Here is a 20566-nt window from a genome sequence, read left to right on the forward strand (position 1 = left end):
TGTAACTTTCTGAACCGGTGTAATAAATTACGTTAACATTGCAACATGTGTTGCAGAAGAATGATCATTAACGAAACGGAGAAAAATGATATCCTTTTGCAGCAATGGTGGAAAAATGCGTGTTCACGTTTAAAACGATACATTGTGTATCGTTTTATACACACGAGTGTGTGTGTGTGTGTGTGTGTGTGCGCGCAACTCGTAGTTGGAGTTATTGGCAATAAAATTGTACGTATTAGTTGCATAATTGAGAGTTTGTTTATTCATTGCCTCGATTAAACAGTAATGATCTCGGCGATTGCGGTAAAGAAACAAACAGCGTTTCTGGGCGAGGCGACGTTGCGAAGGAGGAGGAGGAGAAGGAGGAGGTTGGAGGGTCAAAGGTTATTTGCAAGGAGCAAGGTGTCGGGTTAAACATACATCTCGATCGATATGTAGGTATATCGCGCCTGACTTATTCCGTAGTGAGGTTTGAGGCGTCGAGAGAGCAGATCCGAATAGGATTCAGGTGCCTACGTAATCACGTATGTAAATGATAATTATCAGGTTCAAGCTCGCTAGAAAGATCAATTAGTTGCGTTGTCTCGCGTTATGTCGCTAGAATGCCTTAAAGACCGAGACAGAGCCACGGACACAAGGATATGTACACACATGCGTTCGCGCATGCGAGAGATCTCTCTCGATTTATTGTACATATGTGTGAAAAGACGACCTCCCGTCACTTTACTGACGCAATATGCAAGCAGCGTGCAAGGGGCAAGGATCTTTACGGTTGCAAGGCCGCTTGAACCTCTGCACAAACCTGTGTCATTAAACATTCTAGGTTTAATGCTCAATGCACGCTGGCTGCGGTGAGCTGATCTTTTCTTAAGAAAACCTTACACCCTACGTTCCGCTCCTCATTACCACTTGTGTTAATAACCGCATTGCGTTCAAACGATATTATACACACTTTTTAAAACGACACTGTACTGCAACAGTTGTTTCCATCTGTGGGTTCGAGCGTGCGTGCGTCTGTGTCCGTGTTTGCGTATAGGCATTTTTACCACGGACTGCAAGCTATAAAGGTGATCCACGGTGCATGGACGATAAAAAATATTTCTCTTCGCGCTGAAAGGCAAATATAGGTCGGACATCCGTTCGGTTAATAATTACAACCTCTCGTCAGATTTATCTAACGTGCTTGCCTCGGTTTCGTTTTCACGTCAAGTGGATCAGAGAAAGAATTTTTCCCCGTACCGCGAACAGGGATAACGTGGGAAATAACTCGTAGAAATAAACAAAAATCACTTTTTTCAAAAGACGTTTCGACGGAGAAAAAAAATGAAAAAAAAAAACAGTAAATTCACTTGCGGAAATAATGACACCCTTGTGCAATTCAAGGGAAACCAAAGATCAGATTTGAAATTTGCAAATGACAATCAAGTCTTTTTTATAAAAAGTCGTCGCTATATTTCATTGCCCAGTGATATAAATTATGAAAAGCTGATTTTTCTTGCGTTAGTTCGAAAATAAATATACAGCAGGATGAAAAAGGTCCAGGAGTTATATTGAAAGCAGAACGCCGGAGAAAAAAAAAAAAATATACACTTTCCAACAAAACCGCTGATTATTGTAAATTTGCAATTCATACATGTTACGTAAATTGTGTGTTTCTCAACTATATAATACTTGACAATAAACGATAAATCAATCTCACCCATGTTTAACTACGCGTTAAAACCCATACAATACTTATTATATTAGCGTACGGATGAACGAACGAACGGAAAAAAAAACAAACTAAAAATGAATTTTTTTAAAACCCAATCAGTACACGCAAGCCGTGCATTTTTTGTTCAAACAAATTTTAAAGTTTGCAAACATTTATACATTTTACAGTCTTGGCAAATATTTACGCCGCGGTGTTATCCGTGGGTACTTTACTTTCTATTTATTTCTTTTGGAATACGCAGCCGTGTTCAGGTAAGCCTCTGCAAGTAAGTATGAAACGCGTTGCGAACGTTATTGTGAATGCGCTCGAGTGTATAATAAATACATATATAATACCCGAAGGCGTAAACGCGTTTTCAGAATTTTTCATTAATTATTTCTTTCCTTTTTTTTTTTTCTTCTCTAATATCATGCAAATGTTTTGCGGTTTGCCAACGAATGCATAATTCGCTGTTAAAGTCGCGTACCTATAATGCGATGCAGCCTCGAATACCTAGTTGAGAATCTCATTCGCGACTCGGGACGCTGTCGGTTATCGGAGAATTATCATTTCAGCGTTGATAATCGCTGTCCGCGGACTTGATTCGAACCGATTTGAAACAGTAACCCACTGTCCGAGTCGGTCATAGACGGATTGTAAGGTGCGTGGGCAACGTATGCCATGCTCCGAAGATCAGTGTCACAGTAACACATGACGTCATAGCCCACCGCCCGCGGCTTCGTAACCAAGTTGGAAGGTTTTGGTTTCGTTCGTTTATTACTATTTATTATTGACATTCATTTTTCTTACCTTACTTATCCTTCTACCTTTCGATTTGTTCCCAACAATTTATAACGCGAACCATTATTATACGCGCACCTCTTTTAACCGTAAATTTTTAACGCGAACCACAAAGGGATCAGAGGGGAAGAAATTTTTCGAGGCGATCAAATACGGCCCAGCGGATGTATTTTTCTTTTTTTTGTTTTTTTTTGTCTTTCTTGAACAAAGCAAACGTGGTTTGGTCAAAAAAAAATTCAAAAAAGACAGCGACGAATTTCGCAATGTTCGTAATTTTTTTTTAATCGCTGATTTTTCGATTCTAATTACAAATATACCTCTTCTCCACGTGGATCTGTATAATCTTTCGACCGAATGACTCGAGGAAGAGAATAACAAGCAATAAATTAAATAGAAATTTCTTTTACCGTCGTACGATCGGAAGAAAGTAGGATTACAAATGTCCGTTACGAATAAATTGATTTATCTCGGTAAAGCAGCGGCGGTTATGAATAAAAAATTTGTGTCAATTTTACGCGGAGTATATTGTTAGGCTTGGTAAATTTGCCCGCTGTTATATTATACATATAGGTACATCATACATTATATTGCATATACATAGTTGTAAATTATCATTGCACTGATGAGCGTGGGAACTCGACAATTATTTTCATTGTACACATGGAATTGTTTTTCTACTCTGTCACGCGTTGACGCTTATAGCGCTGTATTATATTATATTCAATGTACACACCATACAACGGAGATAATAACTATAGCCGACAAACTCTCTGGTTTGACACGAGCGAGTTGACCGTCACGACTCGTTGATGCTCATTCTATTTTCTATTTGTTCCGGCTGTTTGAAAATTTGACGTAACGTGAATTGTAACGAGGAAATAGTTGGCTGAAAACTGCATACAAGACAAACTGACGTTGCATTCGGGCACAGATTTGGTTGAAAGAAAATTCAGGGAATACCTGGCAGAGAAAAAAGAAATATGATCAAAATAAAAAGTTGATATCGTACTTAATTAACAATTATCACTGATTTACTTTCACTCGGTATATTTATACCACGTAATAAAACGAGCATAGGCACATGTGTATAGTTTTAGAAAAGAAAACGATTGGATCGTAAATAATGACCTGTATAATCAAGTTGAAATTCCAGCAGCATGACGATGAATGAAAAACCACCGCACTTCAGACCTTACAGTTTGCGTGTTTTTTGTCTGTTTACTTTTTTCAAATTTATTGCCCAGGTCAGTTACACCAGTCTTTTTGCCCGTTAGTTGTGTACGATTCTAATCTCTCGCGACGCACGAAATCGATTTTGCAGAAAAAAAAGGCAAGTAACAGTCGCGATTTTCGGTCAAGTCATGAAGTTGTGCAAAAATCAAACCATTGATACAGGTGTGATATTTGTACAAAATGATAACCGAAAGACGAAAACTTTCATCCGAACTGCCTCAACAACGACCACGGACTGATCATTAAATCCACGTATATATTCGGTCAACCCGGAATAAGATTGTATAAAATAATAGCAGTTGAGTGTGTGTAGTGTGCTGATACTTTTTGTTTTGTTGTACTTTTTAATTTGTATTTTGTTGTAAAACTCGTTGCAGTGAGAGAAAAACTTGTAAATCAGTGATCGCTGATCAATTAACATCCTTATGTTTTATTTAATTGAATCGAGTTTTTTCTGTTTACCCCAATATCAGAACAGACGGAACGTAAATTTTTTTCTATCAAGTTTACTATAACGAGTGAGAAAGTGTGCAATTTGTTTTATACGGAAACTTGTTTTTTCTTTAGTCAGGATTCAGAAATTTGTGCGGTCGTTTGCAAAAAAGAATCACACATATATATGCAAGTTTGCTGTGAGGTAAACAGTTATAATTTTAAAACCATGACCTATCCCGATTTTGCGTGGTATACGCGACGACTTTTTACGATAGTTCTTGAGAAAAGAAATAGATAAAAAAAAATATTCTTCCATTGCCCGTGTATTGAATAAACATTTGTACGTGTGTTTCAATGGTGAAACAGGTGAATTCGTGTCAGTGTCGACGAATTGATTGGATTCCGGGATTGCCGTGTACCTCGAGATTGCGAAGAAGAAAAACGAAAAACGTGGCTAAACACGATTTATAACATCTAATGCAAAGCATCGTGTTACAAAGATGGACATTAAATTACACATAATTGTAAAGAACTATTCTCGTGTTACCCATATATTACGGTAACAACGTTTGGGGCGCAGGTTTTTCGAAATTAGTCGAAGATAGCGAAGAAGATTCGTTTTATTAATAACAAAATGTAATGATTTGGTCAATACCAGTCCGGCTGCAATTTTAAATTTGGAGGTCACAGTAGGTACGTTATATAAGTTGTCGCACGTACCAGACACGTTAACGCGTCAAATTAATCTATTCGAACGTGTGTACACGTATAACCAGCCACTAAAACCGGTCCTACATACCTGCATGCAGATACTTTCAAAAATCAACAACTGACCTTGGCAATCGGGCAAAATCATGGAACACATGACACAGCGTATATATATGTATATATATATATATATATATACAGATACACGTCATACACCCGTCGAGTGCCTTTTACGTAACGATTTTCGGTATCGAATTTATCGTGGTGGATATAGCGTATTACTAACCAAACGATCTTAGACAATCGACAACGAAGAATACCATTCCATTCTCTTTGTAATCGTCGACGCGTATGTGAAAGAGTCAAACGAGTCTGTTTTTTCCCGCCATTTCACGTCAATTGTTACGGGTAATTAGTAGATAGATTGAGCCACTGGGTTTTGCAATTATTACATAAAAATGGGACATTTTTATCGCGAAACATGCAAGGTGGTGTTTGAAAAACGGAACGAAATTGAGTTATATCCTGATTCGATGTAGAAAAAAAAAAAGCCAAACTTGTTTTTATTTCGGTATGTGGCTGAAGTAGTTCATACAACTATAATTAGTTGGAATGAGTTTATGACTACGCTAAGATTTATTTTCTGTTTTGGTCAAATTCGCGTGACGATAGAACTGGCACGATCAGTTTAAATTGAATCTGACCAAGGCGAGAGTTGAGAAAACGAGGTGAAAATGTTAGTAAAAATTGTTGAATCTAAAAAAGGATACAACTAAAATTGTTTTTTTTTTTTTCTTTTTTTTTTCAAAGACACCCAAAGAAAACAGTAAAGTGCCGATAATATTGAATTTCCATATTTGGCGAGCGGCGCGGGGTAGCGATAGAGGTTGAGGAGGTCCCGGGAGCAAAGGGGACCTTCGCATCATCAGGGGACCCACAGACAGTTTTAATTGGCAGTAAACTTTGCAGTAGACGCAAAAACATGAAATACTGCTACAGCCCAAGAGAGTGACTCTCCGCGTCTCGACCGGGATGGCATGGCGTGGCATGGCGTGGCATGGTCAGCAGGAGAGTATGAGAGGAGCACCATCCTTGTGTCCCGTGACTGGTAGCCGAGACGGTAGCCATTCCCTCCGTGGTGTGCACTTGGCAGACGAATCTCGTTCGTGCCGCGTTGGCCGGCAGCCGGCTCTTGCTCTTGCTTCTCTTTCGGAGTGTTGCCGGTTTTCTTCTCGGCTACTCCTGCAACGTCTCGGCATAACAGGTGCATGACTTTAATGCACCGGCCATCATCATAGGAGAGACGCGGTGTCCTTTGATACGGATTCGAGCGTTTTAACGTCCCCCCTGTGCCTGCCTGCCCCCCCCCCCCCCCCCTCTTCCCTTACCTTCCCTTCCCTCTTTCTCCCCGTTTCGTAAGTCGCGTCGCGAGGCGGGTCATTCCCTTCGCGAATCGCAACCTTCGAGATAAAAGGTGAGTTGTCCCGGGCAGCCGAGGAACTTTCAGAGGCATTCCCTTGGCCTTTGGCGTCCGACAGGCTGCAGACTATTTTTCAATATTTAACTACTCGTGTTACCGTATATTTATATATTGTACACACACTTATATATAGGTATTGTATATATATTATATATATATATATATGTATATATATGTATGACGTGGCTAATTAACGAGATGGAATATGCATACATTACTCTGCGATATTTCAACCGGATTTTATACGACACGTCTTCCTCTTTTTTCTTCTTACCTCTTTCATTTTCGCTCGACTTCTCACTCGTGTTCGCCCCGCGGGATGTTGGAATGGATTTTCCACCTTTGTGTCTAAATCCTGAATACGCCGGTCTCTGATTATAAGCGAAATAATTTATCTAATCAGCCTTTTGAGATCGGGGATATATTCGTCTATAGTCATTTCTCGACTTTTTGAGCTTTGATACGCAACGCAGGAAGGTAGATCAAAAGTCCGGCTTTAATATTCTTCTCGGTAATGAACTCAGCTTTGGTAGAGCTAAATTCGGAATATTTGTATAGTTATCTTCTACACCTATTTGCAGTGGTATACTTTTTAACCTCGGGAACGTGGACAGCCAAGGGGAAACCTCTGCGATAAGTCGGGTGAACTTGCTCGGCGTCTGGGTAACGCCGCGGCGCGTTAAGACTTCTTCCGCCTTTCAGCGTTTCAAAATTACAAGCCTTATAAACCGCGTGCGTGGAACGAACGAACCCGTCCGTACGTCAATTAAGCAAGCCCGGGCTTGAGGTACCGAGTCAAGTTAAGTAATTACCATCAAAGAATGAAACCGTCCTTTATACGAAAAAGACGAAGAGAAAAGAGAGAAAGAGAGAAAGAGAGAGAGAGAGGGACAAAATGGTTCAGGAGTAAATGTAAAAAGAGGGGCTGAAAAGTGACCATCCCAGGATCGATTTCGTCATTCTGCAATCGATTGCTCCGTAACGGCGGAGCGTGTAGGTGTATGGGATAAAAATCACGGGCCAACAAGCCGAGCCTGTATGTGCGCATTAGCATTGACCTAGGCACTGCACGGCAGGCAGGCGAGCAGGTATACTGCCCGCCATTTTTTCTTACGCGCCTAAGAGAGAAATTGAGTAATCAGAGTCTATGATCATAAAAGGAGAGTCATGTTTCCATAACCGTTTTCACTGCCAATGCTACCGCGCGCAGACTTCTTTTTACCCTTTACGTAACGCGAGGCTGTGTGGCCGTAGGTCCGCGCATGCAGGTATTAAGCACCATTGACTTAAGTACCAAGACTTTGCAAATTGTTCGCGTTACAATTGCCAACTTTTAATTCGCCGGCTTACACCAGCACCTTAAACCTGCGGCCCAGTTCGTCGTCCCGATTCATTCCAGCTCGATCGGGTGTTACGCGTGTGCTTGGAAACACAGCGTAATAAGGAAGGAATGAATTTGCGTCGTTTCAAGGTTCTGATCTCACTGGAATATCCCTCAAACTTCCTTCTGTATGTTATAATAACACCGCGACACGTTGAGAGACGAGGTTGAAAAGGTCCAACCGTCACGTGTGACGCCAGTTAGTCGAAGGAAACGATGATTGGTACCGTGAGGTTGACGTAGACAGAATCAACGCGGTTTACGGTAATGCTGAGTGAATAGTACATAATGCTGTTTGGACATTTGGACCATCCGCTCCGAGGTGTTCTACTCTTCAAGTTCGATACCGTTAGCACAACCATTGCTATTCAATGCCACTGTTACGAGTATAATAACCCTGCAGATATCCCACGAAAATATTAGGACGACTCGAACTACCGATGCGGACGGATCATCCTCAAATTTTATCATCGATCGTCTTAACGGAGGCAAAATTTCACCTTTATATATATATCACTCTGTCGCGCGTAGCCTCGATCGAATCGAAATTGAAATTAGAATTCATTCACAGCCAAGCCTATTGGCAAATATAAGAAACAGACGAGCATGGAACGGTAAACTGGAACCGCGAGTGCCATTTTGGGTATCGTATGGGCATCTCGTAGGTCCTACTATTTATTAAAATTATAATTTCGGACTCCTATTTCGTCCGTGGCTAGCATGAATAGCCGAAGGCGCTTCAAGGCATCTGAGTTCATTCCCAGTTGCGCAAGACCTCGGACTAGCGCGAGCACGAGACGAAGAGAATAAAGAGGAAGGAGGGGAGAGAGAGAGAGAGAGAGAGAGAAGAAATAGAGAGGGAGAGAGAGAGAGAGAAGGAGAGAGAAGCTCAAGATTGGGGGGAGCCCCCTTAATGCACAGATCGCATGATGCCCAAATCTACGTCCCATCTCGACTCTATGCCCTGGGCTATTTTGCCTCTATTATTATAATCGTCTACCAAATAGTACAAAATGCCTGCACGGCGATGGAATTTAAACATTTTGAAATTTTCGTTCCATGTACGAGGACCGTTCGTGGAGACCCTACGATATTTCACTATTCTATATCGGTTAGTAGCCTTCTGAAAACGATTCCACATCGCGGTGTCAAAGTTTTAAATACGATCTCGTCGCTTGTTCGTCAATGCAAAGGTATTGGTAGGTTCGGAAACGAGAATTGCGCTGGTATCTTGCACCTTGGTAAACAGGAAAGATTTGTGGCTGGATTAGTCCTTCGATTACTTCCTGGATTCAATATCCTAATTAAGGATGACTAATTATCTGGTCCTGCTACACGCGGAGACTGCATAAAAACAAACAAGGTGCATTGCAGCATCTAGACAACCTTGAAATTATAAAACGCAGATAAATTTTGCACCGTCTGGAGTAAAAATTTTTAGACGAAACGCTCTCAAGTGTCCATTCGCTAATTCTTGGCGACGGGACTCGACCAACCGACCTACCTACTAAAAAGTAGACGGTCATCCGAGATGCGAACCATATTTTATAATCAAACCTCGCTCGGTGAAGGCGGTTCGAGATTAGGTATGCAGGCCCGTGACGTTCCTATCCGTAGTACACGAACACATGAATATATGGCACGCATACACGCGTCTGCTCGAACACCTATATACGCGTGTATGTGTATATATATTCATACGGCTGTTAAAAGAACCGGTTCTGATTTTGCATTTGTGACGTCATGCTTCCACGATTAGGCGTACAGACGACAAAAACATGTGAGAACACACGATTCATTATATCACTATCGTTCGGTGCTCATTACACACACGAACGCGCGCCACTCGGCAAAATGCGAATTAATTCAACAGACCGAAGAAGAATCAGCAGAGACAAAGAGGTCGAGGAAAAAATCTATACTCCTGCGTGATATTTTCTCGTTTTATTTTTTCACCGCCGTCATCGTGACTTGTCTCGCACCCGTTTTCATCGTACTCTTAGACATACCTTCGCCGAATTTGTAATATATTATTTCGATATAGACAAGCGGTTACGCCAAGGAAACGAAAAATTTTCCGGACTCACCTTTCTGCAGCTGATTGTGATCGGCGTTCATCTTGGCCTGTAACAAAAAGTGCTGGGATTGACCAAGTAGAATGAACAGATATGAGCTTAGGACTAACTGAGCGGGACATTGATTGAATTTTGGAACGATTCAGCTTACCTCGTAGCCTTGTTTCGCGGTGCGTCCGCCGCCCCAATAATCTCCGTCTTTCTCGTGAGGATTGCATTGCTGAAAAAGAAATACAAAATTGTTATTATCGTATTCGGATGATCGTAAATCAGAAAGAACCGCGGTTCGCTTCAGGAAAATTCACGCAATACGTTCGCGTGTTGTTTCAGTGCTTGCGACATGAACGGAAATGTTCGATATTCCTTGACGAACGAAGTCATTACGATAATAGCCGTATACCCGTGAAGAAAAATAATCGCGAATCATGTAAAGATGCAATTATCGCGGTTATTCAGCAAAACGAAGTGGCTAATCGAAGCGATACGCAGCGAATGAATCGTAATGATCGATAATTGGCACGATACGCGTGTAACAAAAAACATGCCTATGTGTGTAGTTAGCAATGTCACCTTTCACCCGCGTCGCGGAATTGCGGTGAGGAGAGAAAAGCTTATCGGGGAAAATGAGCGTGCCGGAGTGCCGAGGTGAGATCTTCCAGAAACTCGTCAGGTGGCAACGAGGTGTTAAAGCCACGATCGACGATGAGAAGAGAGGAAGACCGTCTCTCTCCAAACTAGCTTGGGAAAGAAAGAAAAATCCTTTCGAGGTAAAAAAAGGAAGAAACGTGAAAACCGAAGACCGAAAATTGATTCGAGATCCCCTCACCTTGGAAGTAATCAGCTGAATAATTGCTTCCACGCATAAACGAGAGGGATGTTTACCGCCCAGGTTTCACGGGGTGGGCACAGGATGGTCTAGACAAAACACAGACGTGCGCGTCACGGTGTCAGCGGGCGGGACGCGAGGGTGAGGGAGGCGGGGGTGGAGGAGGGAGGAGGGCAGAGGCTGGGTCGGCGTTGGCGGGGGTGTGACCTTGAGCATCTCATCCCAATGTTTCTATGGTGATGAACGCGCCCCGACCCAGCCTGTGCTCCGTTCGGTTCGACCGAATAAGTTTCAGATTACAAAATCTTTTCTCAAGTATTTCTTCTCTCGTTATATACATCGCTCTCTCTATCCCTTACACCTAGTTTACTCGTCGTCCACACTGGGACGGAGTGAAAACGGACACGGGGTGTGCGTTTTATTTATATAACAGGAATTTGCGTCATCGTCGACAGTGGCTCAACCTCATCGACCGAATTTTAGAAAGGCAAAGGATGTTGTTCAGAGCCAAAACTAGAGCTACTTGTTTGGGGAGTCGATAGGGGAGAAGAAGAGGAATGAAAATAGTTTCATTCGTACAAACGTAATCGTACAAAAATTTATACGATCAGCGAATCAAGTGGACGCAGTTGTTCCATTTTTCACATATTTTACCCCTTTGTTCTCCAATTGATTAGAAAAGACTTGGCCCAAAGAAAAAATCCCTCTGAAACGAGAAGTTTCGAAACTCTTGAAAGTCAAGGCAAGAAGTCTTCGCTAGCTTGCATCAACCCTAATAAATCGTTGGATCTCCGAGAACGTGTCCAAATCCTCGTCGACAAAGAAGACCAACTCGGTATTGCTAAATTTTTCTAAATCGCAGGACGAATCCCAGTAATCACGAAGCCTGAACGATAAAATCACAATACGCCCTAAAGATATCCGACACCTTGTATTTTCCATCCCGATATGTGGTCTCTTGAAAAATGACCTGTATACGCTGTTCCCACAAGCGAACGTCGGCCACCCCACCGCGCGTACGGTCCCATGGGCGAACATGCCGGACCACACGCGTGAACTAAACATATACGTGGTGTTTTTAATATTTCGGAAGCAGTAAATGTACGCGGGGGAGCGAGCGGAGCATGTCTTCGCCTACGTGCCGATGCACCCAGAGACACCAGGTCGGGTGGATACTCGGTCAACATGTCGAAGAGGGAGTTCGCGTCCCGGCTGGCGTACAAACGGACGGACAGACAGACAGAGAGACAGACAGACAGACAGACGGACGGACGTACGTGCGGAGGGGTCCTGGGAAGGGAAATGGGGGTCATCCTTTGATTTTTTCTCCATCAGCGCGGCTACCCCGGTGTTTAAGCAAGTGTGGTCCTTGACCGAGTGGGTACACACCGCGGTTAGGATGACGGGGAGGACTCGGGCAGTGGGAAAGTCCTATATTTAGATCAAGGATGAGGGGTGAAACGGCGGGGGCTACAGGTGGCGAGTGTACGAGGAGAGAAGTAGGTCCGGTGGATCATCCTTGTGAGAAAGCGGAGTCCATCCGTCGGACCGTCGACGGAGAAGGGGGAGGAGGGCTCGTCGGATGCAACACTGGATGTCCCACGCACCCCGCTGCAGGACTTTTCAAGAAAAACTAGGAAGGATATCGTTTTTTATAACGGGCAGGGGGGGGGAGGGTGAATGCCGGGGATGGACCCCTCCGTTCAGCAGGGTGTATAGACTTTCGGAAATTGGATGAATGACGAAAAAATATATTAGACGCAAAAAGATAGCCGGTGAGGTTGAAAAAAAATTGCTCTTCCGGCGGCTGCCCCGCGCCCGAGAACTCGGACCGTCTCTATTTCCGTCGACCTCACCGAACTCGACGTGCGAAGGACACAATGTCCGAACAAACCATTACGGATTAAGATTAAAACGAGGATCTGACCACGCGGCGCGGTTCTTTCATGAGGAAAAAACCTTTTACAAGCCTTCGGTCCACCTGTGTCCTCTGTTTAACCTTCCTCCATTCACTTCCACTTTCCGCGATGATGAAGAAACGCTGGTGAAGAAAAAAAAAAAAAAAAAAACCGCATACAATAGGTGTGAGAAAAATCTGTGCGATATTCCTGTTTCTTGTCTCTTCTCTACTTTCGGATTTAATGCAGGCGTCGAAAACGGTAAAATCCTGATGATGTAACAACCAATGAACAGAGTTACGCTCTCTTCAAGACGGACGTGTCGCACAGGTGCGCCGGGATCGAAGATCGCACGAAACGTGACGAAACCTCGGTTCGAATACCCTCGAATCTTAACCCTCAAACGCGTGGTGCAAAAAGGTGTATCGGATTTTTTTCTTCATCCAATCCGCAGAAAGGGGGTCAAGATGACGGCATACGGTGGTTGTGAGGGGCCCGCGGAGTGAATGTTCCCTTTGTCGGCCGTACAGCTGCAAGCGTACAGGTACATCATGATTCAACACATTGTAGGCACGAGGAGGAGAATTGCGATTGAATGCGGTTTGATCTCGTCGGTCCGCTACATCCTGCACTTTTTATTCCCAGTTTGTCATAATACCGGATAGACGATTTGTGATTTATGACTCAGACGAATTATACAATCAAGCGAAATTAAACAAGGTTTAAACAATGCAACGAAAGAAATCGATTGGCTTTCGCGGTGTTAGTATAAAGGTGAAAGAAATAGAATATCCCTGAAAATCTCATATAGATTTTAAGAAATCTAACCAGACTTCGCCAAATTGGAATTAGCATATCGACCGAACTTCGCCCGGCACTCGTTTCGTTCAAGTAGGTATGATAAAATTTTTTGATACCTGCGGAATTTTCACGGTGACCGAAACGCAACTTTGAACAAAAATTCTGAAAATATCCTCTCGTTGTTCAATCTTTCATCGACGATGATACGCTCGTAGCCAGTACCCTTCGACATTCGGCCATTTCTCTCGTCGTATCAATTAGTTCTGCAACTCATTGCAAGGGCTCGTTCACCGCATGGCCTGATAAGGTCATTCAATATTTCGTCTCGAGCGATGCGCGCTAGGCGTATATCAACTCGAAATCTATCACTCGCAACGGTATCCAGTAATTAGATAAGAAAAGCTCTTTAGATACGTTTCTGCGTGTGAAATATGCCGAGTGAGATATTTTAGTAAAAATATACCCATGAATATACATCTGCGCGTCGTTCCTCATTTTTTATTTTTTTATTTATTTTTTAAATTGTATTCGGATAACCAGACCCGCCAGCCACGATGAGAAACTACATACATTTCACTATAATTATTATAAAAGGAATTTGATTGGTCGGTTGTGTCAGGGAGTTCCAAGTACGCGGGGACGTCTCGTTGACCAGAGAGCCGGTACAGCTTATAGCCTTGCATCGTCTAGGCATGAGAGCTGCGACTTGCATGGCCATGCTGATATAACCGAGAGTAGAGAACATGTGTGTATGCGTGTACGTACCTACGTGTATCGGCGTTGGCCGCAGTACGCAGGCATGATACGATACAGTACGACACGTTAATACACGTACAGAGAAAACGGCGTACACAAAAGAACGCGGTAGGTGGAAGGTGGAAGGTGGACGAACGTCGGGGGTGGATGGTGAAAAAAATCCAAAAAGCATAAAGAAACGGGGGGGAAAAAAAATATCCAGGAATATAGAAGAGAAGAGAAGAGCAGAGAAGAGAAGAGAAGAGAAGAGAACAGAATAGATAAAAGAAAGCGCGAGGGAACGAGCGAGAAGGAGACAACGAGATCGAGTAAGAGAGAATAAAACGTGAAAAAAGTAAGATAAAAAAACACACACACACTGGGAAAAAAAGATAAATAAATGAAAAAAAAAGAAAAAAATAAAGGAAAAGAAAAAGGAGAAAATTAGGAAAAAATAGTCAACGACGAAAGAAGAGCCCTGCACATGCGTGTCCGTCGGCGTACGAGGCGGTGTATTGATCAGCCAAAGAGCGCCACGACGCCCGGCGTCCTTTCTGCGAGCCTTTCTTTTTTTTCGGCACGAAAGAGAGGCGATGGGGCTGAGGAGGGGGCCGAGGATGGGGGGAGGTTGGATGCCTCGCCGGCGGTGAAGGTGGGGGCGGAGGTGGAGGAGGACCGAGGGCGCCGCGACCTAGCCCAACGGACGCGATTACGTCATCGGCGACGCCGCCGCCGCCGCTATATATCAACCCCGTTTACACAATATCTAAATAAATATATATTCTTGCTTACCTACACCTCTGTAGGTAGAAATGTGTGTGTGTGTGAAATTCGTAGCATAAATTGTGTGACCCGATAAGGTTGCTCGGGTCTTCAAAAACCGGATTTACTACATATTTTCGTCCAAAGTCGATCGTTGATCGTTGATGGTTTAGCGCGTCTGGATTCGTCGCGTAATTTGTGTAATTGAAAATTGGACTAGTATAGTTGCAATAAGAAAAATTACTTCTCGACCGTTCGGTGATTCGACTCATACCGGATCGTGTGCGTGAGATGTTTAATTTTGTGTGGTAGGTATCCTGTAACCTTTGTGTTTGAAAGGTTAAGTAAAGACGCGAGATGTAAGGAAGACACCAGATATAAATGCAATGAAACAAAAAAATATAGCCGCGGGGACGGAAATCGATTGGCAATTATAAATTGATTTACATTTAGAACAGGATAAAAATCGTGCACACGCTATTAGTAGATTTTGATAAAAATTCACCGAGGAGCACAACTTTTTCACCGAATCGTGTATGCGCACAAAAATACAGTCACGCACACTCGAGCACGATTTATCGCGGATCATTTTGCAGTCAAAATATGTTTTCTTAGTCTCGTTTTTTCTTTCCTTTTTTCTTCTGCTTGTGCCACGGGTTGTCCAGCCCACGTGCAGCCAGTATAGGTAACCCTTAAACGCTGGCTGAGGCAGCTGCGTTCAATTTATCACTCACTCTTTTAAGATTTTGACTCAAATGTCGAAAACCCTATCCACCAGGCAATTTTTCAAAGTGTCCCGACAAGAAATCTGACTCCTAAGGAGGCGCGGTCGGGATTTTTGAAACGGGCAAAGATTCCACAAATTGTTTTCCAAGATTTAAACTTCTCAGGTCCCCTAACAGACTCTGGAGACGTGCTCCGCGGGACTCGACGACCCGTTCTCTCTGCCTCTGCTCGCCTTCATCCGCACGTAAAGTGAGATGCTTCGCTAATCTTGCATCTATTCTCTGTTATTTATTTTTTTCACCACCTTCCCCAAACGCAGATTTGCGCAACGATTAAGCAAATATTACTCGAAAATATACAAAAGCGGAAGAATCTTCACACAGCTCAACTCTAATAAGCGATGGCGAAAAAATGATGAAGATAAAAACGGACGTGCAATAAAATATTCAAACACGAAACGTGGAGTCGTTAAGTTTAATTTTGACTTCTGGTATCAGGGGATCCCGGATAGTCGGTTTGTGACGGAGCTAAAAGGCTGGAGCATGCAGGCGAAGGAGAAGAAGACACGAGGAGCCGGGTTCGCTCCTAAATTCCCCTCAGCAGCGTAACAAACTCGGCTAGGAATATATCCATAACACATGTGTTCCCACACAGACGTCACGGCCTCAAAGATGGCCGCGCTATCATTTTCGGTATTTTTTGTCAACACCAGACGAGAGGAGTAAAGACTGCGCGAAGGGTGCGGGAAGGAGACACATGTGGCCTATCTCATGCTCTTGGGGTGATAAAACTCAACAGTTGGCCTCGGATCGTGGGGTTGGTTGATCTTTGCTCGCCCCGCGCGGCCAAGATTGTCTCGGGGATAATACTCGAGGCCTCGAGACTTGTCGCGCATCGAAATATCGCTTCGGAGGGCTGAATTTCGGACCTGGCATCGGCACCGTGGCCAAAAAACATTTTTTCATTCGTGAAATCCCTTACGCGCAGTGGAGGGCATCGAAACGCTTGGCCCAAATAATAAAACGCCTGACCTAGACATGTTCTCTCCCTTTTCCCCCGTGCTTTACTCTCCGTTGTTTCTTTATTTTTATAGTCATAATACCGCCAGTCTAGGTCTGCAGACAATTCGCAGTAAAAATTTTACAGTCTCCGCCAGCATCCACCAGCCGCGGCTGCAGGCTAGACGGGAAAGTCCATAAACTGATGGATATACAGAGGTATACCCTACCTAGTTTCTCGTTTATCGTATAAACCCAGATAACATACACGTATCGAGTAAACCTGAAATCAGTTTAATTCTTATCCCAGTGGTCTGTCCGTTGATCGGCTCTTCGATGAGATTCTATGACGCAGTTTTCGAGTGGTGGGTAAATTCGACCTCTTGGGCGAAAGGACCCAAGAGACCTAGAATACAAATACCCTTTGCGAATTCTACGGTCGCTCGAAAAACCAAGACTGCGATCTGAATGACGAATAATTTCATTCAACACTTCCCCGCTTCCAACGAAGGCTGAGAAACTGAGGATGGCGCGAAGCGAAAAGGATGTGTCCGCTTAGAAATTCCCTACATCTTGTATGCCCTCAGCTGCTAACTACTGTAACACTATCTTTTGTACCAACACATAAACACAGTCGTAACACTCGAGAGAGTTGCTAGGGTTAGGTTAGGTTTGCTTGGGTGGTAGTGCGGAGCACGGCGTCTAAGGTACGCGTTTGTGTATATGCTCCAGACACTTGACTGCAGGCTTAGAACGGTCACCACGTGTTGCTTAGTCGTCGCCTAGACGAGCGAGCCGATGATACCGAATGCGAGGGAAGGAACGAACCGAGACGAGGCGAGACGGAGACAGATTACTTTCTTCGAGGGGACTAACTGACCGAGTGTCGGTTCGAGGGGGAGGAGAGAGAGAGAGAGAGAGAGACAGAGAGAGAAATTTATTCGAGACAAGAAGTGTGGGAGAGGGCACGGAGGTTACACTTGGCCCAGATAACACATATGTCGTTCTAGAACTTCCCGAAAACTCTGCACTGTACTACCAGATAACTCTTCGACAACTTACACTTTTCACATGTTGGTAGGCGTCACTTTGTATTTCCAATAAAATTGCGAAATGAGACAAACCGCTTTTCATGCCTCCCCCAAATTCTTTCCATCGTTCAACGTTCGTGAGATCTGCAGTAGTCTGAAGTTCGATTCAAGCTGCGCACAAAATATTACAAAGCTTCCAAGTCATTGGCAGCAGTTAGTGCGCCTAATTAAACCTCGCGACTTTATTTTTTCAGTCTGACTTTTTTTATACACTTGTGCAACGTTCCATTCAGAATCACCAGATATCTTATGGATTTCGACCGTCTGTCAATGACGGTTCAATTTCGGACCATGGCACGAAGTTGGTCTCGACACTTTGTTGGCACATCGCACCATTTCTCATATCGATTACATACGTATCAGTGTTAGGGGCATGGACTTAATGACATTAGAAATGGTCAGGCAAACGAGAATCTGGATGAGGGCACGGAGGTTATATGCTTGGCCCAGATAGCACGTGCCTTGGTTATACTTTGTTCAGATTAAAAAATAGCTACTAAAGTACGTTAGACCGAGTTCACATTTTTTCGAGCGATGTCATCGTACTAAATAAACTCTTTTAATTACTTTTACTGTGAAAATGTAGTTTACCGTTTACTTGTCCCGCCATTTCGATGTAACCGATAATAACCTTCAACGCGATTGCGGAATTTCATGTATTGGAAAAGCTTAAAAATTACTGTGGAAATATAGCCAGGCGAGTTTACAGTTACTCAGCTACTTCTGTTATACTCTTATTTTCTTAATCACAATCCTTCAACTTTACACCCATTCAGCGTGACCCTTTACCAAGCCACGTGTGGTGCTCTTCAGCTGTCGTGAAGTGCCTCTCTTTCTCTCACTCTCTCTGGCACTCGCTTACTCAATAGCATGCTTATTTAAGGGAGGGGGGGGGGGGGGGGGGGGGTTAGCATAATAAAAAGGGTTGAAACCGAGCAAAATTTATTACAGGTTAAATTTCCCCCGATTAGACGGTACTGAAAAAACATTGAATTCTGAATTGCAGCTTCGACAGCGGTAAAAGAAAGCTGGAATCACGACGGCTAATGCTCGGGTACCTCGATGTCACTTATAACTGGATGTAAGCCTGCCATCGTTTCGAAAAAGGGCAGAGAAAAAAGTAAAGTCTATCTTAGAAACATTTTTACAGTAACAGACAGCTTCGAGCAATTATCGATCGGTTTGCAAATATCCGACTCACTGGAAAAAAATTTGCACTCATAACAAAGGAAAAACTACGAAAAAAGTAACACGGTAGAAAAAACGAACGTAAATAAAAAAAAAAAAAACAGAAAAAGTCTTGCAGTTATATTCGTTCAACGGACTTGTTTGCAGCTATAAAGTTTTTTTTTTTTCTTTTTTTTATCTTGCAACTATCAGGCGTGACTAATTTACTCTGAAATAACGAATGACTCAACACTCGCGGTCTAGTCGTTTTATTCTTAAACAATTTTTACACCTATTCGTTGTCGAACGCGCCTGCATCTGCACAACACCGTCGATTGCGGGGGTGAAAACAAGGCTGAACTTTTCCGTGACAACCCGTTCGGCACGGGTGGCTGAGTAAACGATATACCATCTCTGACGAAATTACGAAATTTCATCCCGTCCGGTGCAGCGATTCTTTCCTCCTCGTTTAGCGAATAGCCGGCTGAACGCGTCCGTCTTCGTCTGGCTCGTTCGCGAGTAAAACAGCCCCTTAAAACTGTTTTACTGCTCCGAACGGGGCGCAACGACGTCTAGACGCTTCGGCCGTAAAGTTTGACCTACTCACCCCAGCCCCTGCATTTCCCCGTTTCCCCTACTTCACCCTTTTCCCTTTTCCTACCCCTCCTCCCTGCTCCCTAGAACCCGGCACAACACAAGCGTCCCTTAAATACGCGCGCGAACCAACTCGGTCCATGATCCAAGGGTGTCCTGTTCTGGTTTAAGCCTGTACTACCCCCATCGCTCTGACCGACGACCCCGACTTTGGGAGAAGGGAATGTACAGGAATTTGCGTCCACGTGGAGAATACAGAGAGTTCGTGGTGGAAGATGAAGATCAGTTTAATTCGATCCATGAACAATGGAGAGGGCAACTACATATCTGGAAGCTTTCAAAGCAAACTATAAGCTGAATGTTCACTGCGACGCGTGAGCATAACGCGCGGCACAAGAAAACACAAAGAGATAGCGTCGAATCTAACTGGTGTTGAGTTTACCATTGACTGATCCAATTTTACGGATACAAAGTTCAAGGGTAGTTTCCCAGTACATGATAGTTGTTCAGTCGATATATGGACTGATTTGGCCAAAAGTTGGCACGAGCGTTGGCAGTGTAGGCGCACACGTGGTTCGCGTTAAGATCACGAGCGCCAAGTGGGTTCATTTACAATATTTATTTCGCCAACTTGTTTAAAATCCTGACTAGATCCCCTAACCAATCACACCTTGAGCACAAAAATTTCAACGCGTTATAAAATCCGCGGAGAATTATCCGGCAAAATGTTCAGATTCATCTAACCGAAGTAAAATTTTTTGTTCCACCGATGTAGAAGGTGATTGATCGGTACTTGCGAAGTGAGATACAGTCATATACCCACGCCGAGCAGAGAGACTAACCAAGTTATTCCTGGAAGATGTAACTACTTGAAATAAAGCCGACCGAATATACGTATACATATGTGAGTAATGAGTGAACGTTGAAAGGAGGGCTAGTTCTTCATCTGGGTAAAATACGAGGATGAGGCAATCTCTGTTGGACTGTAAAGGATGAACTGCAGGCACCTTTGAAGAGTGGTCATATTGTGCCACCTACCGCGCGCGCACAACGTCAGCGGTGAAATTTTATAAAACTGTCGACGCCTTCATTACGATATCCAGATTACCGTGTCTTGACACTTCGATTCTCAACAAATCTTTCATTGCCACTTGAGACTCGG

At 43.5% G+C, this 20566-nt stretch overlaps 1 protein-coding gene across 1 annotated transcript in view; it reads right to left on the minus strand.

Moving 5' to 3' along the window:
- LOC124185414 (zinc finger protein rotund-like) overlaps positions 1–20566 on the minus strand; it is a 68327-nt gene that overhangs the window by 39250 nt on the left and 8511 nt on the right. The window contains exons 3-4 of the mRNA XM_046576176.1: positions 9958–10026; positions 9819–9870 (exon numbers count right to left, since the gene is read on the minus strand). Of these exons, the coding sequence (XP_046432132.1) occupies positions 9819–9870; positions 9958–10026 (121 nt within the window). The remainder of the gene's footprint in view (positions 1–9818; positions 9871–9957; positions 10027–20566) is intronic.

This window comes from Neodiprion fabricii, chromosome 6, assembly GCF_021155785.1.
Source record: "Neodiprion fabricii isolate iyNeoFabr1 chromosome 6, iyNeoFabr1.1, whole genome shotgun sequence".
NCBI lineage: Eukaryota > Metazoa > Arthropoda > Insecta > Hymenoptera > Diprionidae > Neodiprion > Neodiprion fabricii.